This window comes from Salarias fasciatus, chromosome 11, assembly GCF_902148845.1.
Source record: "Salarias fasciatus chromosome 11, fSalaFa1.1, whole genome shotgun sequence".
NCBI classification, from domain to species: domain Eukaryota; kingdom Metazoa; phylum Chordata; class Actinopteri; order Blenniiformes; family Blenniidae; genus Salarias; species Salarias fasciatus.
The window spans coordinates 21097047-21116652 of NC_043755.1; the positions used below are offsets into that span (position 1 = coordinate 21097047).

General features: G+C 48.9%; 2 protein-coding genes across 3 annotated transcripts in view; one reads left to right on the forward strand and one right to left on the reverse strand.

Moving 5' to 3' along the window:
- Positions 1-15269, reverse strand: part of LOC115397329 (teashirt homolog 1) — a 36514-nt gene extending 21245 nt beyond the window's left edge. The window contains exons 1-2 of one of the 2 annotated variants that reach the window (XM_030103574.1): positions 15196-15269; positions 12531-13122 (exon numbers count right to left, since the gene is read on the reverse strand). In XM_030103574.1, coding sequence (XP_029959434.1) covers positions 12531-12570 — 40 coding nt within the window. In that variant the 5' untranslated portion in view covers positions 12571-13122; positions 15196-15269. Of the gene's footprint in view, positions 1-12530; positions 13123-13316; positions 13967-15195 lie in introns of those variants that run through there. The other variant, XM_030103573.1, reaches the window with a different exon arrangement.
- Positions 14302-18509, forward strand: LOC115397330 (prostaglandin reductase-3). The gene is made up of 2 exons (XM_030103575.1): positions 14302-15028; positions 16939-18509. The coding sequence occupies exons 1-2, from the start codon at positions 14766-14768 to the stop codon at positions 17870-17872; spliced, it is 1197 nt and encodes a 398-aa protein (XP_029959435.1). The 5' UTR covers positions 14302-14765; the 3' UTR covers positions 17873-18509.
- Positions 18510-19606: the final 1097 nt, after the last annotated feature.

Genomic DNA, 19606 nt, shown 5'->3' on the forward strand with positions numbered 1-19606 from the left:
ACAAGTCTTCAGTAGCAGGTATGGAGTGTGTCTGCGTGTGCACGTAAACGTTTCCAGACCACGAAGAGGCGCAGCAGGAAAGTCTTCTGAGGAACATGGATACATTCAGAAGTTCGACATTAAATCTATTAATGGTTTCAAGACAGTTACTGAATGACTCGACTCTTAGAGTTTGCTCTGTAAAGTTGGCTGTAGGGGGGGGGGCGGCAGAAAACATTACAAGTGAGCGGAGGGTGGAGGTGGTCGGGTGGAGGTGGGGGGGGGTGGCAGGGAGGAGAGAAAACGAGGAGGAGAGTGAACAGCGGGGGCGGGCTGAAGGAGCAGAGATGAGGGAGGGAGGGAGGGAGGGGGGAGGAGGGGGGAGCTGAGCGTTGGAATGAACTCTCTCAGGCTTTGTGGTGCACGTTTCCCAAGGCCCCCGCCTGGCCCCTTTGATAAATGACACATGTCATTCTGTCAGCTTGTGACACTGCAGCTGGGAGGCCCTGTGATGTATGGCTCTGCTGAAAAAGGAAATCAACTTTTTTCCCTTCCCTCTCTCTCTCTCTCTCTCTCTCTCCCTCTGTTTCTGTCTCCCTCTCTCTTTCCGTCTCCCCCCCCCTCCCTGCCCCCTCCCTCTGCCCAGGCTGAGTGCATGGCCTTTTTATATGAGGATTTAGGTTTCCTCTGGTCCAGTAAGCCCCCCCACCTTCTCTCCACACACACACACACACACACACACAGCAACAGACAGGCATGCATGCAGCCAGGTTGCGGCTGATTTGTTCTCTCTCTCGTGCTCTATCTCACACACACACACACACACACACGGTGACGCAGCTATTATGATCGCGCTCAAAGCCGTAACCTGAGGAAAAGAGGGCAACGCCACATCGGCAGTGGATCCAGGATTTATGGCGAAACGCCGAGGAAGTAAACAAAGTACACACTTTTTAATAGGCGAGCGCGGAAAGGGGGGGGTTGTTGTATGGATGCGGGGGGGGGGGGGGGTAAGATTCCGGTTGGGCAGGATGGCTTGTGTCTCCCACTGGGTCATCTGTCATCCATGTGTCTGACTCGGGTACGAGCACACGCACGCCCTCACTCCCACAGGAACTGGGATGAACTGAGAAAAGTATGCCACACACACACACACACACACATACACACACGCAGAGGTGCATGCAGGGTAATGTACATTGCAAGCAGATAAATATTCGCACACTCCAGAAGACTTTTCAGAGCAAATACCCGCACTATCAATCTTCAAACGGCACTGGAAAAAAAAAACAAAGACACGATGAGGTTTTATTTCACAGGGCAAATGAGTCTAGCCAATGAGCTGCTCCCGCGAGGCCTGCCTTAACCCTCCCTTCCTGGCAGATTAGCCTATCACGGCATCCCATTGACCTCTCCACTCCACGCGCCGCCCACGCCATGGATGAGCCGGTGTAAAGAACGGCAATCTCTCTTTCTTTCCCTTTTCTTTCTCCCTCCTGCACACACACTTTTTTTTACTCTCGCTCTAATCATATCCTCTCTCTCTCTCTCTCTCTCTCTTTACACCCCTCCTCCATCTCGTTTCTCTCTCAACGGCTGACCTGTTATCAGTGCACTGGAGATTTAACGGCCCAAAAACAAAAAAACACGGCGGGGGAAAAAAAAAAAAAAAAAAAAGGACAGCATGAGTCAGGCATGACGGAGGGACGTTTTTCAATCTTCACGACCTCTCTCTCTCACACTCACACACACACACACGCACACACACACACAATTCACAAGACAAACACACTGATTCCAAATCAAGCAAAACGTCCAAATATCCTCACTGGTGGTTACCGAATGCAGTCAGGTGGAAAAAAAAAAAAAAAAAAAAAAAAAAAATGAAATAAAAAAAAACAGGAGCAAACAGAAGATGAGAAGACGGCGCTGTTGGTATGAAATCAGAGGAATGAGGAGCAGGATTCAGGCCATTCAGCCGGCTGCATACACACTAATGAGTGAGAGTTCACTATGTGTTGCTATGGGGACTAGGGCTACTTTGAATAAAAGAAACGCAAAAGAGCAAGAGACACCGCGAGAGGAGACATGGAGAGAAAGCAACATTTAAAAAAGAAGGAAGGAGAGGTGGTGAGGACGGGCGCAGGACACGACGTCTCAGGACTCCACAGGTGGATTTATTTTAACATTGTAATTTAACTGCAAAGTTAGGAAAGGTTAGCTGGTGACACTGTGTTTAAGTCGGATTTCTGATGAAATTACACAAATTATGCACCGATATATTGAGTCATGAGCATCTGGTTAAAGTCGATTCAGATATTGTGTTGCATTCAGTTTAAATTAGCGTAAATGACGCATGAAACACAACTGCTTTGCTTTATATTTGAAGGTGGTGATTTAGTTTAGAGAGGAACAAATAAAGAAACTGATGCAGAACGCTTGCAGAGTTTTGTTGATGCTCGATCTGACCAGCGAGCTTCAGGACCACAAAATGAGTAACTGACTGATGAAGGGCATGAACAGCTTTTAACACAGTATTTAGTACTTTATTATTATCATTTATTATAGGAGCAGTATTCCACAGCAGTCCAGTGTTTCTTCCTCTTGGGAAAATGAGCGGCCCACTCCGGGTTCGGAGTGTTTTTTTAGATATTCTGATTGCAACTGGAAATATATTGAATCATGAGATGCATGGAAATAACCAAATTAATACCAGCGTTTTTAATATCAACGATTTTCACCTGAGAAGCAGCGACGAAACGAGGAAATAGTTTTTATGAGTGAAAAGTTTGAGCAGAATTCAGCTGGAGGAGGAGAGAAAACTGCAGCAAACAAGGACCTGCCTGGTCCGGACTGTGGCCACTTGGGGGTCACGACCTGCCTCCGACCCTGTCAGATGTGCACTCTGACTGCAATGGGTGTGTGTGTGTGTGTGTGTGTGTGTGTGTGTGTCTTTCCCTCTCTGCGCAGCCGGACCGACACATTTCTAAATGCCACCAGGCCTCACAATGCTGTCAACAGCAGCAGCGCTACAACTCAGAGAGTGTGTATCAGTGTGTGTGGTTAAAGAAGGGGGTGGTGGGAAGAACCACCACTGGTATTAGCCCCAACACACACACACACACACACACACACACACACACACACCCTCCTTCCTCCTCTGTTAACAAGCTGCCTCTGTGACCTGCAGGATATTGCCATACACATGTAGACAACAAACACATTGAAAACACACCGAGCGGCGGCGGCGGCGGCGGCGCTGGAGCAGCATTCCTGCCTTCCACATGAAGACTGCGGCCACTGTAGCCATTTTGTTTTTGTTTAGTCTCCCCTTTTTCTGCATGGAGTTTGGTTTGCGCGGTCGAATTTTTCTCTTTTAATCACAGCTGGAGGAGAGGAAGAAAGAGTTATGAGGAAATGAAGGCGGCGCCGTGACAAGGGGGGCAGTGTGTGTGGAGCCGGGGAGTGTGTGTGAAGGTGTAGCCAACACTTTTTTTTTTTTTTTTTGGGAACGCCACAAGGTCAGCCGATAAAACGCCACATTCACGAAGCAAGAGGACGGTGGAGGAAGGTGGAGGACCCTCTCATCCTCCTCCTCCTCCTCCTGTTTCCCACCTCTCACTCCTCCACGCAACTCGCCTCGATTAATCACCGCCGTTGTTACGCCACGGAAAAAAACAATCTCCATGATCACACGCACAAACAAAATTTCAAATTGCTATCATCCATCTCACCTTCTCCTTGTTAAGAGCAGAAGCGGGAGTGGGGGGGGTGGGGGTGGCGGGGGGTGGGGGGGGGGGGGGGGGGTGAGGTGGACGGCTGAACCCGTCACCTCGCTCCAGAGGCCCGGCCGGTCAGCCGGTGGTGAAAAATTAACGGCGGCGGCCAAACGGGTTTAAAAAGTAAAAAATTAAAAAAAAAAAAACAAAAAAAAAAACAGGTTAACGGTGAGAGGGGATCAATGTGCAGCAGGGGGGTGGGGGGTGGGGGGTGGGGGCTGTTTGGGGGGGGGGGGGTTGGTGGAGCAGCTATGTAAAACACTCGCCTTAAGTCAGCCGCATCCGGTTAATATTTAATCCCTCCATCCATCTCCACAAAGAGCGTTTCCCTTTTAGCTTCAGCTGCCGTTTACTTTGATTACATACAAACGTTTCAGGGGGCTGGATGGGGCTGGGGGGGGGGGGGGGGGGGGGGGGGGTGATAAGAGAGTACGGTGGGGCGATTTGCATGGTGGATGGTGAAAAATGAAAAAAAAAAAAAAGAGAAAGAATTCTCAGGTTTGATAATGGCTCGGAGCAGTCTGGAGCTGGCGTGAGACAGAAGAGCTGAGGCAGGCCCGGAGAAAGAAAGAGGGAAGGAAGGAGGGAGCGAGAGAGGAAAGGTCTGTGACGACGAGAGAACGGGGGGGAAAAGACAGGATGGGAGAGAAAAAAACAAAAAACAACAAACCAAATTTCACTGGGAGGGGGCTGCCTTATTTAAAACAAGAGATATGCAAATAAAGCGGGGAGCTGCGAAATAACACTGATATTATCTTCCCCGGTTATTTTCCGTGGCAAATGATTTCTAGGGAGGGAATCAAAAACTGTAACTCCCAAGTGAACATGCAAATCCATCCGTGTGTTCCTGGGGAGCCTCGCTCGCTCTCGTGTTGCTGTTTTTTAGCTTCCTCTTTCAACCGACGCGAGCTTCTCACGTTTCTTCTGCGCCGTAAAGCTGCATTTGCTACGGGAGTATAAACCACGCGGAGTCGAGCGTACGATAACCGTACGACGCAGGTAAATTAGAAATACCAAAACAGGGCCTGAGACCGCTTCGGCCGGCTCGGATCCGAGTCTCACGCACGCCATGCTTTCTATTAGACCCCGGCAATTAAAGGGAAATTGAACTACATGCCTCTGCACTGATTTAAACCCTTAAAAATTGAGAAAATATGGCAAACGGAGAACACACACCACTTAAATTTTCAGTTCCCCCCCCCTCTTTCCTCTTTTTTTTCCTTTTCCTTCCCAGCCTCGATGTGTTTGTCAGCCAGCGGGTTTACTGGAAGGAAGCCTTCAAGATGGGCAATGGCAACTGTTCATTTTCTCACTCACTGACCTCGAGTCCCCACTTTACAATGTGGAATAAAAGCAGCTCTGAGTTCGCCAACAGGGCGGCGAGCGGCGGGAGGATGAGGAGAACCGGCGCTGGAGGTTGCAGCTAAAAAAAAAAAAAAAAGGTTTTGCAATGAGGCACGAATGCATCCAAACGCAGAGGCGAGAGGAAGTCCTGGAACGGACAGAGACGCTCCGACTGGAGGATTAATTGATCGATTAGGTTCATCCCGCCTTCCGCTCATTTATAAGTATTCCTTTCTTCGTCTGTACAACGTCATCAATGGTGGTGAATATAAAGAATGAAGAATATCGATTGGATGGACTGTTTTTGTCTGGTTTGATTGGTTTTCCAGGTTTCGGTTTGGGCGCCGGACCCTCCAGAACCTCCCCCCCCCCCCCGTCCACCCACTGACTCATCGCCGCCATCGCTGATCCGGCCGGCCATCGATCGCCGATCGTCTGCCGGGATCCGGGGCTGCAGGGCCCGTGACAACGCTGACAAGGGTAAAGTGTTATTTCTCTCACACGCCGACAGCTGGACGCAGGGGGGGGGGGGGGGTTGGAGGGATGCGAGCAGGGAGGGGCGTTCGGCCGGCCAGGCAGTAATTCTTAATTGACACCTGTCAGGATAATGGCGGCAGTCACAGCTGTTGCGGGAGAATTTGTCCATCGTCCCGTTCATCTGTCAGCTTTAATGCCCGTCCTAAAAGCTGCCCCCACCCCCCCCCCCTCCTCCACCACACACACATTTCACCCCTCCTCTTCCAGCCCACCCTCCCTCAGACGCCGCCCCCACCCCCCAAACCCGACCCGGAAGTGCCACCTTCCTCGAGGCGGACGATCAAACCGTCAAACACCAAACCCTCCTGCCTGGCCGGTGGCGTCAGCTGACAGGAGTCACACACCGCCTCCGCAGTCAAACACAGACACACTACTCTGATTAACTTGAAAATGTGGGTTTTTGTTGTCATTCTCTGTGGACGGCGGAGAAATAAAGGAGCATGATTTCTGATGTACAGATGACAATAAACCTGATCGTCTCAGAATAAACCGGAGTGTTTATTCCCCATTTGCTCACAAACACACTCAGCAACACTTTTCTCCTCGCTTCTTTCCGGCTCCACCTCACTTCCTGTGATGAGCTACAACCAGCAGAAAGAAGAAAGCACGTATTTCATCCTTCACCCCTTTTTTTTTTCCCACCACTTCTCTTACGCTTTAGTGTCTGGGAAAAAAAAAAAAAAACAAGAAAAAAAAAAAAACGAGTATTTATCCAAGAAGAGAAGGAGGATGTGAGATGAGAAACATGCCGGAGAGGGGGGGAAATAAAGAGAGAGGGAGTGGCGTGAAATGAGAGGAGAGATGAGAGCGAGGGAGGAGAGCGCCGGGCCCGGGCGTCCCTGGATGGGGCTCTGCTCTTCTGTACTGGGCCCATCTCGTTTGTCTTGTTTGTTTGTTGGCATCAAAGAGCTGCCTCTCACTCCCCCTGCTAACTGATGTAATGAGTGGGTAAGCTACATGTTTTTTTTTTTTTTTTTCCCCCTGCGCCGAGGAATTCAAATACTTATTAGACAAAATATTCCGTAATTGCTCATCTTTTATTGATAGTGGTAACATGTTAAATTTGGCTCGAGCAGACTTTCCCATAGCCTCTCGAGGAGGCACGGCACTGATCAAGAGAGCAAATTTACCCTCGGCAAATGTAATACTTTACTTAAGAAAATTTGAGATGTCAATTTTTGCGCCTTAAATGTTGCATGACTACTTCTCTTGAACGCTTCCCCTCTTATCTTCCTCACGTCTCGCATTACGTGCCAGAGAGAGGAGGGCGAAAGAAAGAGGAAAATAAAGAAAAACAGCACAACACATCAACAGATTTTCATTAATGAGCTTTTAAGGCGTGCATCCCTGCTGCGGACCCCTGAACAAAACGTAATTACTCAGCACAACACTAATATTACATAGTAATTAAGCACACTTAACACACGGCTGATAACCGCCACAGCAAAGCCTTTATCAAAGCGCAGGATTTCACGAAAGTTAAAAAAAAAAAAAAAAAAAAAAAAGCGAGTTTGTTATGTTGCTGCAACACTGAAAAATGAGAACAAAAATTCTTTATTTGGGGGGAAATTGTTTTTCTATGGCAGTCAGGAGTAAGACTGCTTGTCAGCACAGTCCCAGAGGGCTGCTTCTATCTGCTTCAGGATTTCTTTCTCTTCTTCTTCTTCTTCATTTTGGATCCCATGACTTGCTGCTGTTTGTGTGTGTGTGTGTGTGTGTGTGTGTGTGTGTGTGTGTGTGTGTGTGTGTGTGTGTGTGTGTGTGCGTGCGCTGCAAGGCAAGGCAACAAAGCACATCTGGCTGCTTTAATGATATGATTTCCCATCATGCTAAGCCACCTCCATTATGACCTCCCACAGAGACATGCTGGCTGCACTTAAGCATTGGGTGTAGGTGTGTGTGTGTGTCTGTCTGTCTGACTGTCTGTGTTTACGGTTTGACGTTGTGTGTGTGTGTGTTTAAAGTGAAGCGAGGGCAACACACTGGTAGTGATGGTAGCGGCGTGCCCTGAGGGCAGCTTCGGTTGAGAACGCCCCAAAAAATATCGAAAACGGGGAAAAGACAAGGAGAAGCACGAGAGCGGCGGAGTGAAACGTCTCTTCCTGCCGGCAGAAATATGACTTTAAAAGTCTGATGTTAGCTTTTACTTGATGAAGCGACAATTAATATTTGAAGAAAAAACCTGTTGAGCTGGAAACTGTTCGTGTTTTTGTTTGTGGAAGTTCAAGGATAACAGAGGGAGCTAATACTACACACACACACTCAGACACACACACACACACTCAGACACACACACACACACTTGTGGTGGCTGGAGGCATTAGAAGAGCAAGCTGAGCATGTTTGACCTCTGACTGGCTCAAATCCCAGATGTAAATTTAACTATTAGTTTCGGAGGGTGGCGCAGGAGCAAAAGTGGCTATCGACGAGGTGGATCGATAGCACCTGCTAACGACACCGCCGCTCCAATTAGCGTAACCTCTAGCTGAGTCCGACCGCCAAACACACACACACACACACACACACACACAGGATCTGGGAAGGGGGGAATGCCAAGAAAGCGTTACAGTAGCACCGAAGGGTGGAGAATAAAAAGCGCGGATCGATACGTGTTGCTGCTCACGTCCGATATCGCTCCGTCTGATCGGGAATTTTGCGCCGACATGACAGGAGCGAGAAACATGTGGCGGCGCCGCTCCAGGGTGTTTTCCCCCGCCGCCGCGGGGGGATCTGAAGGCAGGCCGTGCTAAAGAGGATGACTAACGCGCCGTGGTTACCGTTACACTCGCTCGAGTTATTCATTCCAGGAAAACCAACACCGGTCAGCGCTAAGCTACAAACACACACATGCTCTCTCTCGGCCCCCGTCTCGCTGCTCACTTCTTCCCCTCACACACACTTGCACAAACACTCGCTCTCTTTTTCTTCTTCTTCTTCTTCTTCATTAAATTCAACATAAACTTCTCATTTCTCAGAAACGGCGGAGCCTTTAAGCCATCGGAAGTTAGAAGCTGCTCCAACTTTCGGGCCGCAGACACTGGGCTGCTTTGCTGGGAGTCGACTTCCCACCAGAACGAGGCTGTTCGGGGGGAGTTATTCAGATCTGGCAACATTAACACTAAAACACACACACACACACACACCTAGAGGCTACGCACTGCCGTGTTCCTCAGGACGCTGGTGCAGACAGAGGGGTGGGGTGTGTGTGTATGTGTGTGTATGTGTGTGTGTGTGTGTGTGTGTGTGTGGGGGGGGGGGGGGGGTTCACATAAATCTCAGCATGCTGATTATTTGGAGGGGAGAATATCACATAACAGCATCGTCAAGTAAGAGCACAAAGGTCGCTGTGTAATCTTAGCTACCCCGGGCATGCAAAATCATTAATCCCTGGGCACTGTGATTCTCCTGCTCAGAATAAACCGGAGGCCTTCAGCAAGGCAGCTCCGCCGCCGAGCTGCAGGGGCGGCGGGGTGGGGGGGTGGGGGGGGGGTGAACGACGCTCAGGCCAAAAAGTAGACGGCGCTGTGATGTGTTGGTGAATTAGCAGTGAAAAAAAAAAAATAGTGTGTGTGAAAAACTTCCAACAGAATGTGGACGTCTTTAAAAATGGCTCCCGGGATGAAGTTTGGTTGGGAGAGGCCTGAACCGTGTCATTAATAGCAAAATAAATAAATCCGCTTCCCCGCCGATGTTTCCACTGGGACGCTCCCGTCCGGGGACGGAGGAGGAGAAGAAGCACTCGGAAAGCGGCCCGGTCGTTAGGTGAAAGAATTTAGAGGGGAAACAAACGGATGGAGAGGAGGGCGGCGTGCGGCGTGCTGCGGACGGCCTGGCTCGCTTATTACAAGGTTATAAGAGCGGTGGGGGCGGGGGTGGGGGAGGGGGGGGGCGGTGGCGGAGGCCTACAGAGGTCATTAACTGGCATTGTCTCCTGACGTGATTAGTCAGGTAGCAAAGTCCATTTGTCACCTGCACAGGCAAATTGAGTTGGTGCTGCACTGGGGGCGATGGGGACTGTATAATATCAACTTGATTACATCAAGGCAGCTGCGGACTTGACACCTTACTGAATTTGTCAGCATTAATCGTTAGGGCCTGTCACAAATCCATCAGCTCCACAGATAATTAGGGCTCTCTCTAATGAAGCCAACGGGAAGCAACCTTACCACCAGCACCCTTTACACACTCCACACACACATATACACACACGCACGCGCGCGCACGCATCGTCTTTCTTATAATTAACCACCGTGCTCCACGGAGCTAACTATCTTATCGCTCCAGCCTGGAGTGAGAGGTGGCGCCACTCCGCTCTGTCCTGTCCCTCGCTCCGGCGTCTCCTGCTGTCCTCAGCCTGGAGGCTCAGAGACGACCGGACGTCTGCGACCAGCAGCAAACTTCACTGGAGCGGGGGCTCCAACTTTCAGTCTGGATTTAACTCATGTTCAAAAAAAAAACCCACACGCAATGAACGTAATGTTTACTACGACTGTTTCATCTGGGGAAAAAAATACTGAACACACACACACACACACACACACACTGAAAAAAATTTGAATCGGTTTTAAATGAAGTCTCTGCAAATTTGCCATGTTTCTGAAAATGAAATTGATTCAAACATTTTGGGAGGAAATTGTTACATTTTGTTCAAATATGCAACAATTTTTTTTCTTTTTCCCACAAAACGCTTTAAGACACAGGAACTGAAAAGAACACCAACGTTTCCTGATTATGAAACTGAATAAATCTTCAATAAAAGGTTTTATTACTGTGTCTGCTGTTCATAAGATATTTTTGCTCAAGCTTCGGCCTCCAATTCCTCACATAAAACACAACATGGGCGCATGTACGATATTTTCTAAATAAGGTGAAAGTATTTCTAAACCTGAATGAAGAAATGATGAATTGTGTGTCTTCTGATTTCAGTCTCTCCATGTGAAACGTCCTGTTTGAGCAGAGGAAGCCACAGGTCAGAACCTGATCCCAGTGGAGCATCAAGCAAGCCCAGTGTGAGCGTGCGTGTGTGTGAGTGTGTGTGTGTGTGTTTTATTTATTCGCTGGTGAGACCGTCGAGCGGAGGGTGTTATCTCTGACCGAGCGTCGTGTTCATGGAAGAATGGAAAACATCCTGTTTGCCAAGCTGTGATTGACCATTACAACACATGATGTGCATGGCACTCAGTGGACAGTGCAACAGATCAATGTGTGTGTGTGAGTGTGTGTGTGTGTGTGTGTGTGTGTGTGTGTGTGTGTGTGGGGAGGGATCACGACGTTGTCATGTTTTTCATGCCTCCGTCTACATGCTGCAACCTAAAGGGAGTTCCTCTGCTCCCACCGCAGACGACCTTTTCCAGGGGGGATGTTTCACCAAAACAACAGCACCAACACACACACACACACGTACACACTCTCGCATCACACACACACACATTGAGACAAGCATGTGAACTCTCTGCTTTCTCAGTGTGGGTCAGATATCATGTGCAGACTGCTTAGACGTGAACAGCGAGGACCGGTTGAATGCTCTCCGTCCTGCCCGCCTTCCTCCTCATCCTCCTCATCCTCACCTCCACCACCACCACCACCACCAGCTCCTGCTTAAAATGATAAAACCTGCTGAGTTCAAAGTCTTCGTCGGCTGGCCCTCCTGTTCGACCCGCTTTGCACCTCATATTTCAAAATCTCTTTAAAATTCTGTAACTGTCTTTTGTTCACTCCAGTTGTTAATGCCTAACTTCAAAGGCTCGGCCTCATTAGCACAGAGGTAGAAACCCCTGTCACTCATTTACATTTGTTTAAAGGCTGCAGGGAGACGAGAGCAGGAAAGAGGAAAAAAAAAAAAGAGGGGGGGAGTCCAAATCCAAACCACTAGAAGTCAACCTTGTCGGTCCTCTGCCAACACCTGGTTTTATCAGTTGGTCACATTGCGAATATCACACACAGCCCTCCAGCACTGGGTATTGATTTCAATACTGGGCCGATCCCCTCAGCGAGTGTGGGATGAATTTAGATGGGAACGTGTAAAATAAAATCCTCTACGTTTATCTCTAAGAATATAAAGGAACAGGATGGGAGTCAAAACCCAGGCAGCTGATTTTTATAAGAGTGTTTGGCTTGATTTTTTTTTTTCGTTCTATTACAAACACACACACACACACACTGTCCTTTCATGTGCTGTTAATGAGCACACACACATCAAAATCCAGGAGGTGATTTTCTGACATAATTCTCAACTTTTTAAAGCAGTTGAGCTCCTGTTGGAAACAACAGGAGGGTCTGCTGCGTGTCTGAGTGGGTAAAGCAAGCTTCTTCTCTTCGTGGAGGGATTTATTGATGTTTATCAGGGATGAATAGATCAAAGACTGCCACATGACAGGCGATCAATCACGCATCAAATCAAGGATGGCAATGCTCTAATAAAACAGAGAGAAAGGGGGGAAAAACCGGCTCTCGCCAGTTTTCTAACCCCCTTCTTTCCCAGTCAATTATTCATCATTACTCACTCTTGAACCTCAAAAACTCCCTTTTATCCCCCATAACATGCCATTTAGTTTATCTCGCTGTCGTTATTAGAACTTTCCTGGCAAAGGAGGATTAGAGTAAAATTTAGAAGAAAAAGAAATCACTGTGAAAGTGGCATTGCACAGATTCGTGCGTCATTTGCGCAATTAGACACATTTAAACTCCAGTTTGTTTGGTGAGAGTTGCGCACAGTGGGAATAACACAAGGAAAAATTACACAGTTGCAAAATATATGTATATATAAATGTCAGCATGCAGCACGAGTGAGAAATATGACGGCTTCGTGGTTAATTTTTCTTCATTTGTGGCACTTGTGTATGAAAAAAAAAAGAAGTTGAGGAGCGTTTGCAGTGGAGGGGCGGGTTATACCTGCTGATCGCCGCGGCTCTTGCTGCTTTCTCCTCGGCATAGTGACCGTCAAGTTCCACGGTGCTTCTCATGCAGGAATTACGAACGAATCAAGTCTATCAGTGTGGAAAAATCATCCCGTTTTTTCGGGTGGAGGAAGAGAGGGGGGACAGAGTGTTGATCTCGGAGCTGGAAACGTCTCGGATCGCCTCAAAGCCGCTGCTCTCTTCTGGATTTAATAGCTGGATCGGCTTCAGTGAGAAGGAGCTCAAAAATTACGAAGGGATTCGGCCAGCTCCTGACACCTTCGTGGCCATTAAAAAACATCTTCCTTCATCTCTTTCATAGCGAAGAAAAAAAGAAGAGGAAAAAAAAAACAGCAGCTTCAAACCCAAGTTTTTAGTTCACTCCGTTTAGGAAAAAAAAATCCCCCCGATCTCCAGTGCTTGTTTGGAGAAAGGAGATAGTTTGCTGCGCTTTTTACGCACGCCACAAAACTAAAAAAATAAATAAATTCTGGCGGCGGCCAAACAAATAAGTCCCGTGTGAGCGCAGCGCGCACCTCTGATAAGTAACGTATCCTCGTGGTTCCTTCTCTTCTTGTGCCGGGGACCTGGGGAGAGGAAGGCAGCGAGACAGACAGGCATTAGATGGGTTAATGTCAATCCCGTCACCACCACGCCACCTCAGCCCGGATCCAGCCTCAGCAGTCCGGCGGTGACTTTTCCCTCCCTCCCCTCCTGCCCTCTCTCTCGCTCCTATTTAAAGAAAAATAAATGGGACGAGCAGGCTTCCTCTCTTACTTACGTTTTAGGAGTCGTGAGAATGATTTCCACCGCTCATCTCATCGCATCTTGGACAGAGTCTGTGTTTTTTTTTTTTTTTTTTTTTGGAGGGGTGGCTGATGCGGTGGAGAGGAGATCACTTGGGGAACAAACAAGACGCAGGCGCATCCAAGCTCCGCCAACAACAGATCAGATCGACACGGACTGAAATATTAGTCTCTTGTGTGTGGGAAAAACAAAACAAAAAAAAAAAGGAAAAGAGAGGAAAAGGCGTAAAAAGAGCGGAGGGGAAAACTCCGGGGGCTGATCCGAGCTCTCTCAGAAAGGGGGAAAATGGAAACGCGGAGGATCCAGAAGCTGTTTCAGACAGTCTCAACTGATAGACAGACGCATCGAGTGGCTTTTCCTGCTACATTTTTACTCCTCCCCTCTCCACAAGCGTCACCCCTGACAGAGGAGCCTACCTGTCAATCTTTTTAATTGTCTTGTTTTCCCCCCTCTCTCTCTCTCTCTCTCCCTCCCTCCCTCTCTCTCCCTCTCTCTCTCTCTCTCTTCTTCTCCCTCCGCTTTAAAAATCCCAAAGAAAAAGATCCATTCGGAACTTATTGGAATCTCAACTAAACCCAAACTCTTCTTTCAAGATCTGTGCAACTTGAATGTCACAGTTTACAATAGCGTGACACTGACATGGCACGAGTTTGGGGGGGGGGGGGGGGGGGGTTGACTCCCACTGAGGGAGGGACGTGGGTTCAATAGTCCAGCATGTTCACGCAGCACTTCTTACATGATTTGGAATCATCCAGAAAATGACTCCAGATTCAGTGAAAGGTGCCAGAAAGCGGTCATGGGGGGGCGGTTTGGTTACAGGTGTAAGCAGAACGTGTAGCACAAACAGCGTCTCCGCCGCTCCACAAATACTAACGCGGAATAATAATAAAAAAAAGAAAAAAAAAAACGGAAGCGCGTTTTGCGCAGCAGCGCGCCGCAGCCGCGAACGATCTCCGGTTATTTCCAGAACGTGGAGAACAGATCCGGTGGGCCGGTGGTGTTGTTTTTCCGTGGGAGGAAAGCGGCTGAGAATATTAGGAGATGAGGATTGATTTGTTTCACCTTACTAGGAAGTGAGTGTTGTGTCCGGGAAGGGGAGGGACTCCGACGACAAGTCAGGGGCGCCGCTGAGCCTCTGCTGGGCTGCAGCACGCTGCGGGTTCAATCCCGGAGAAAAAACAACAGCACCGCTGCGTGCTTCTTGTTTTTTTTTTTGCTGGAGTATCAGAGAGGAGCCTAAGAAAACCGTTTGTTCCGATTTTATTTTTTTAACGCTTTCAATGCGCGCTCGGTCCGACCCGGCCCGGCCCGGCCTGCACGCCGCGCGCGTGTTCAGGGAGAGCTTATAGCGCAGGCTAACGGCAGCCCGGTTTACCCCGCACGTCAAGTTCCCCTTGAACTTTGCCACATTTTCCCGGGAGCAATGTCCAGCCTGCGGCTGCTGCGGAGCGGCGCGAGAGCGATCGGAGGCGCCGACGCACTTTCTGGAGTTCATTCGGCGGCGAGGCGCTCCATCATAGACATGTCCTACTCGGCGCACTTCATGGATTTCAAAGGATCCTCCATACCGAGCACCATGAGGAAGCTGGTCGTCACCACGCTCAGTCCCAATTTCAGGGAGGCCGTGCGCGCGCAGACCGCCGCCGTTCCCACGCCCGGGGACGCGGACTTGCTCGTCAGAAATCGGTAAGTTGCCGTTTCTGGAAAGGTTGGTCGCTTACGGATGACCCGGCCGCACGCACGCACGCACGCACGCGCTCGCCCCGAGTCTATTTTTGGCGGATCTGAAGCCGAGCTATTGTTTTTTTTATATTCTAGAGAAGTTTATTTGTGGGGAAAGGAGGTCCTCTTACCTCGGTTCAGCCATGTCCAGGACCCGCGATCAGCGCCATCAGCACGAGACGGCAAAATACGCGAAGAATAAGCGCCGTACTGTAATTCCAAGTTCCGCCCTCTCTGCATTTGTCTATCAATCCATCTCGGCATCTCTCTCTCTCTCTCTCTCTCTCTCTCTCTCTCTCTCTCTCTCTCTCTCTCTCTCTCTCTCTCTCTCTCTCTCTCTCTCTACGTCACCAACCTGCAGGCAGGAGTCGCGGGGGGGCTCACTCAGCTCAGCCTGGCACCAGGAGATGGAGATGCTGATGGAGGAGGAGATGCAGCGAATGCAGCATCATCTCGCTGCTTCACAGCAGACAACTTAATGCTGCCCTTCCTCCGCAGCCTCCCTCTGTCCAAAATTCTCTTAAAAAAGATGCACAAGATGCATGAATAGGTGCTGTTTTTATTTCAAACAGTCCTGTTTCTGATTGTGTGTTTGATCCTGTCTGAAGCAGCGATTTGCCCTTCTGATTTATACATGCACACGTTTTACAAGCTCCGTGCGTGCCTCATGTGGTTTTTATTGTTAAATCAGCTTAACACAAGCACACCAGAGGGTTTGTTATTGTAGCCGCTGCCAGTAACACACAGTTTTCTCCGAGCGTGAGTGCAAAACGCACTGCATCAGGACCTGATCGGCTCGTCAGGCGGTGATCGGGTGCCTGTGAACTTTGACTGATCGATATTAGCGATGCTTCTGGGAGCATGTCTGAGAAGTGTACAATGAGCACATCAGTCTGTGGATATGTGCTGCTAGTAAATGTGTTGTGAATGTGATCATCAAGCTGATTGGTGCATTTAAAGACAATTCTGCAAAAACTCATTGAACTTTTTATTTCGATTGCACATGTATGTATATTTTTTTAACAGTTTTTCCAAAACTATGAACTTATTCTAGTTAAAAAATAAACCTCAATCCACAAAAAATGCATTAAATGTATTCAAATTTTGTATAAATGGGAATTCCAGGCTGAGTTTTGCGGTTTTCGGGATCACCTCCACGAGAGCGATCGTTGCGTTTTCAGTCTCAGAAGTTCCTCAAAGCTGTGGGTAGGAACAGATTGTGACTGTGCCACAGATGTTTGCTCGTTCTGATTCACTTCAGTCTTTTTTGCCTCGTGTGCATCCAGACCCGTGTAGCGTTTGATAACGCCGTAATGTGCCTCTGCCAGGAAGCCGATCCCGCAGATGTAAAGAAAGTCAAATCAAGGTGTTTTGTTATATCGTCTCTGCCCATCTATGAACCACAGAAGCATTATCTTTGCGAGCTCAAAGTACACGTGTGACATGCACGGTAATGAGGCGCAGCATGCATGCCGCTCTGAAAGACAGTAAATGATTTATTTATACGTTGCTTTCTCACATATTTGTTTCCAGCGTGTTACAAAAGTAAGATGAAAACAGCCGTCTGCGTGTCGAGGCGAGGAGAAACTCCGACTTTCAGAAAGTGCGGTTTGTTGTGGGTGTCTCTGAAGACAATGAATCATGACATCATGCGATGTGTTTTGTGATACGAGCGTCTCGCTGTCGGTGCAGGACCGGGTTCTTCGGGAGACGGGGGAATCATTGCCAAAACAGAGCGGAGTGTTTGTGCCCCGTGCGCACGTGTCTGGTGAAGGAAGCCGAAGCCTTGACCTGCGCGCTGTGAAGGAATGCGGGTTTAAAATAATGGCGGTGTTCCCAGCATTCACTCCTGCTCTCCTCTCTCTCTCTTTCAGCTTTGTGGGAATCAACGCCTCCGATATTAATTACTCGTCCGGCCGCTACGACCCCTCGGTCAAGCCCCCCTTCGACGCCGGGTTCGAAGGTATCGGCGAGGTCGTGGGCCTGGGCCTCAGCGCCAGCTCCCGCCACACCGTCGGCGACACGGTGGCCTACTTCGGCACCGGCGGCGCCTTCGCCGAGTACACGGTGGTGCCCGCCAAGGAGAGCGTGCCCGTCCCCGCGGCCCGGCCCGAGTTCCTCACCCTGCCGGTCAGCGGCGCCACCGCCTACATCGCCCTCAAGCGCCTGGGCGAGCTGGCCAAAGGCCAGACGGTGCTGGTGACGGCGGCGGCCGGGGGCACGGGCCAGTTCGCCGTGCAGTTCGCCAAGCGGGCCGGCTGCCACGTCATCGGGACCTGCTCCTCCGACGAGAAGGCCGGCTTCCTCAAGTCCATCGGCTGCGACCGGCCCATCAACTACGCCGCCGAAGACCTGGCCAAGACGCTGAGGAAGGAGTACCCGAAGGGCGTGGACGTGGTCTACGAGTCGGTGGGCGGCGGCGTGATGGAGGTGGCGGTCAACAGCCTGGCCAACAAAGGCCGTCTGATCGTGATCGGCTTCATCTCGGGCTACCAGAGCCAGTCGGGCATCCCGCCGTTCCGGGGCGACACGCTCCCGGTCAAGCTGCTGCAGAAGTCGGCCAGCATGAGGGGCTTCTTCCTGCCGCACTTCCTCAGCGACTACGGCGAGGCGCTGAGCAGCATGATGCAGATGTTCGCCGAGGGGAAGCTGGTGTGCGAGGTGGACCGCGGGGACCTGGCGCCGGAGGGCAGGTTCGTCGGCCTGGAGTCGGTCTTCCGCGCGGTGGACTACATGTACGCCGGGAAAAACGTGGGCAAGGTGGTGGTGGAGGTGGCTCCGCCCTCCGCCTCCAGCAGCAAGCTGTGAATCGGCCGATCTGTGACGCGCACGCTTTGAAATAAGTGAAGTTTAAACACTGTGAATGGCTCCAATGAACAAAATCCAGACGTTCATATAGATTCTTTATTTTTCTAAGCTGATTGATGCAACTCAATAAAAATCAAATAAATTATATTAAAACTTTATTCTGCTGTCAGGGTTTTGAAATTCAAATGGAGTTTATTGCATACAGGCTGAGAAACGGGCGTGCAGATATGTTCTAACCTTTATATTTGACCGATAAACATATTTTAGCTGGCCCCTTCCACCGTTTCTCCACCTCTGAGTGTACTCTGGAGCCGCTGCCTTAACACGCCTGCTTTTGGCACTCACGAGCACTTTATCCACCATTAATGTTTTATGATGGACTTCATTGTTTTTCTGTAATGTGGCGGGTGGAGGGGGGGGGGGCTCACGGCGCTCTGTGCCCGTCAGAAGTGAGCGCTGCTCCAGGTGTGCTCGGCATTTCATTGCCTGTTTGTGGGCTGACAGAAACAGCATTCACACAATCAATCTTTTCATTCACATGCCCCCAAGCTGCACATAATAAAAAAAAAAAAGAAGAATTAGTCCACCTAACCAGGAGTTGGACTAGAAAATGTCATTATGTTCCCCCACGGTGGGGGGGAAAAAAAAAAAAAAACCCTCATAGTGAATGCTTTGTTCAATGTCCTTTGACATGTTTATTTTTTTTTTTTCATTTTTTGTGTTAAATGTAAAGTTTTACAATCGGCCACGTGAAGTTTATCCACTGATCTCCAAGTGAAAGCCTGATAAGTTAAAATAATCTGGGTGGAAAGTTTGAGAGGTTTGGAACTTCTCTGTGGCGAGCGGCGGAGCGGCGGAGGGACGAACCCGGGCGGCGTATTAGTGTTTCTGAAAACAAACACCTGTTCCTACCTGGCAGGGAGGGCTGCAGCCTTCATGCACTGTGAACATGTTATTTCCTCATCCAGGTGGCTACTCGAAATATAACCCAGTGTGAAATGCGTTACAGGTGTGACCCCAGCATGCAAAGCTGCTGCCTTCACCAGACGGTGCAGGAAATCAGAAACACACCAGGCCAAGGCCCGCTTTCTGGTTTTTTTCTTTTTCAATACACGGAGGAAAAAGTCAGGAAAAAAACACTCAGAAGTCAGTCAGCAGAGACGGTGGGCATTTAGAAATGTTGGGTTTAGTCGCAGAATTTAGATTTCAGTTATCTTCAGTTATACTGAAAGAATTTGACCAAAAATGTGTGTATTTCAGCTGCTAATCATGTTTTTTTTTTTATATTACTGGTAACAAATGCAGCTTCTCATGTCACTTTATTTCTTATTTTCTCTCTTCATGTAATTTTATTTGAGATTTGCAGTGAAATTAATAAATAAGAGGAACAAACGCTCGTTTTCAAAGAATTGGCTTTTTGTTAAATCTGAAAATGTATTAAACACAAACATTCTGTTAAATGCTAAACAAAACTAACCCATAAAATCTCACTCTTTGCTGCTGCCATGTTTATAGTCTAATAATTTGCTGTAAAGACCTGACTGCATTTGTCTTATTGTTGAATTATTCCAGAGAATGCAATCAATTCTTCTGCCTGCAACAAACTGAGATATGCAAATAAACCTCCCTGCTTCACAATAGTTATATTTATATTGGTAGAACTCCAACAAAAACCTGTTGATCGAGTGAAACGTGCATGTGCTTGTCAGCTTAAAAAAAAATATATATTGCTGA

What these genes read in the sequence shown, in the direction of transcription:
- LOC115397330 (XM_030103575.1), top strand. Translation starts at nt 14,766, where the DNA reads ATGTCCAGCCTGCGGCTGCTGCGGAGCGGCGCGAGAGCGATCGGAGGC. An exon ending in GACTTGCTCGTCAGAAATCG is followed by an intron (nt 15,029 to 16,938) that starts GTAAGTTGCCGT and finishes TCTCTCTTTCAG; the next exon opens with CTTTGTGGGAATCAACGCCT.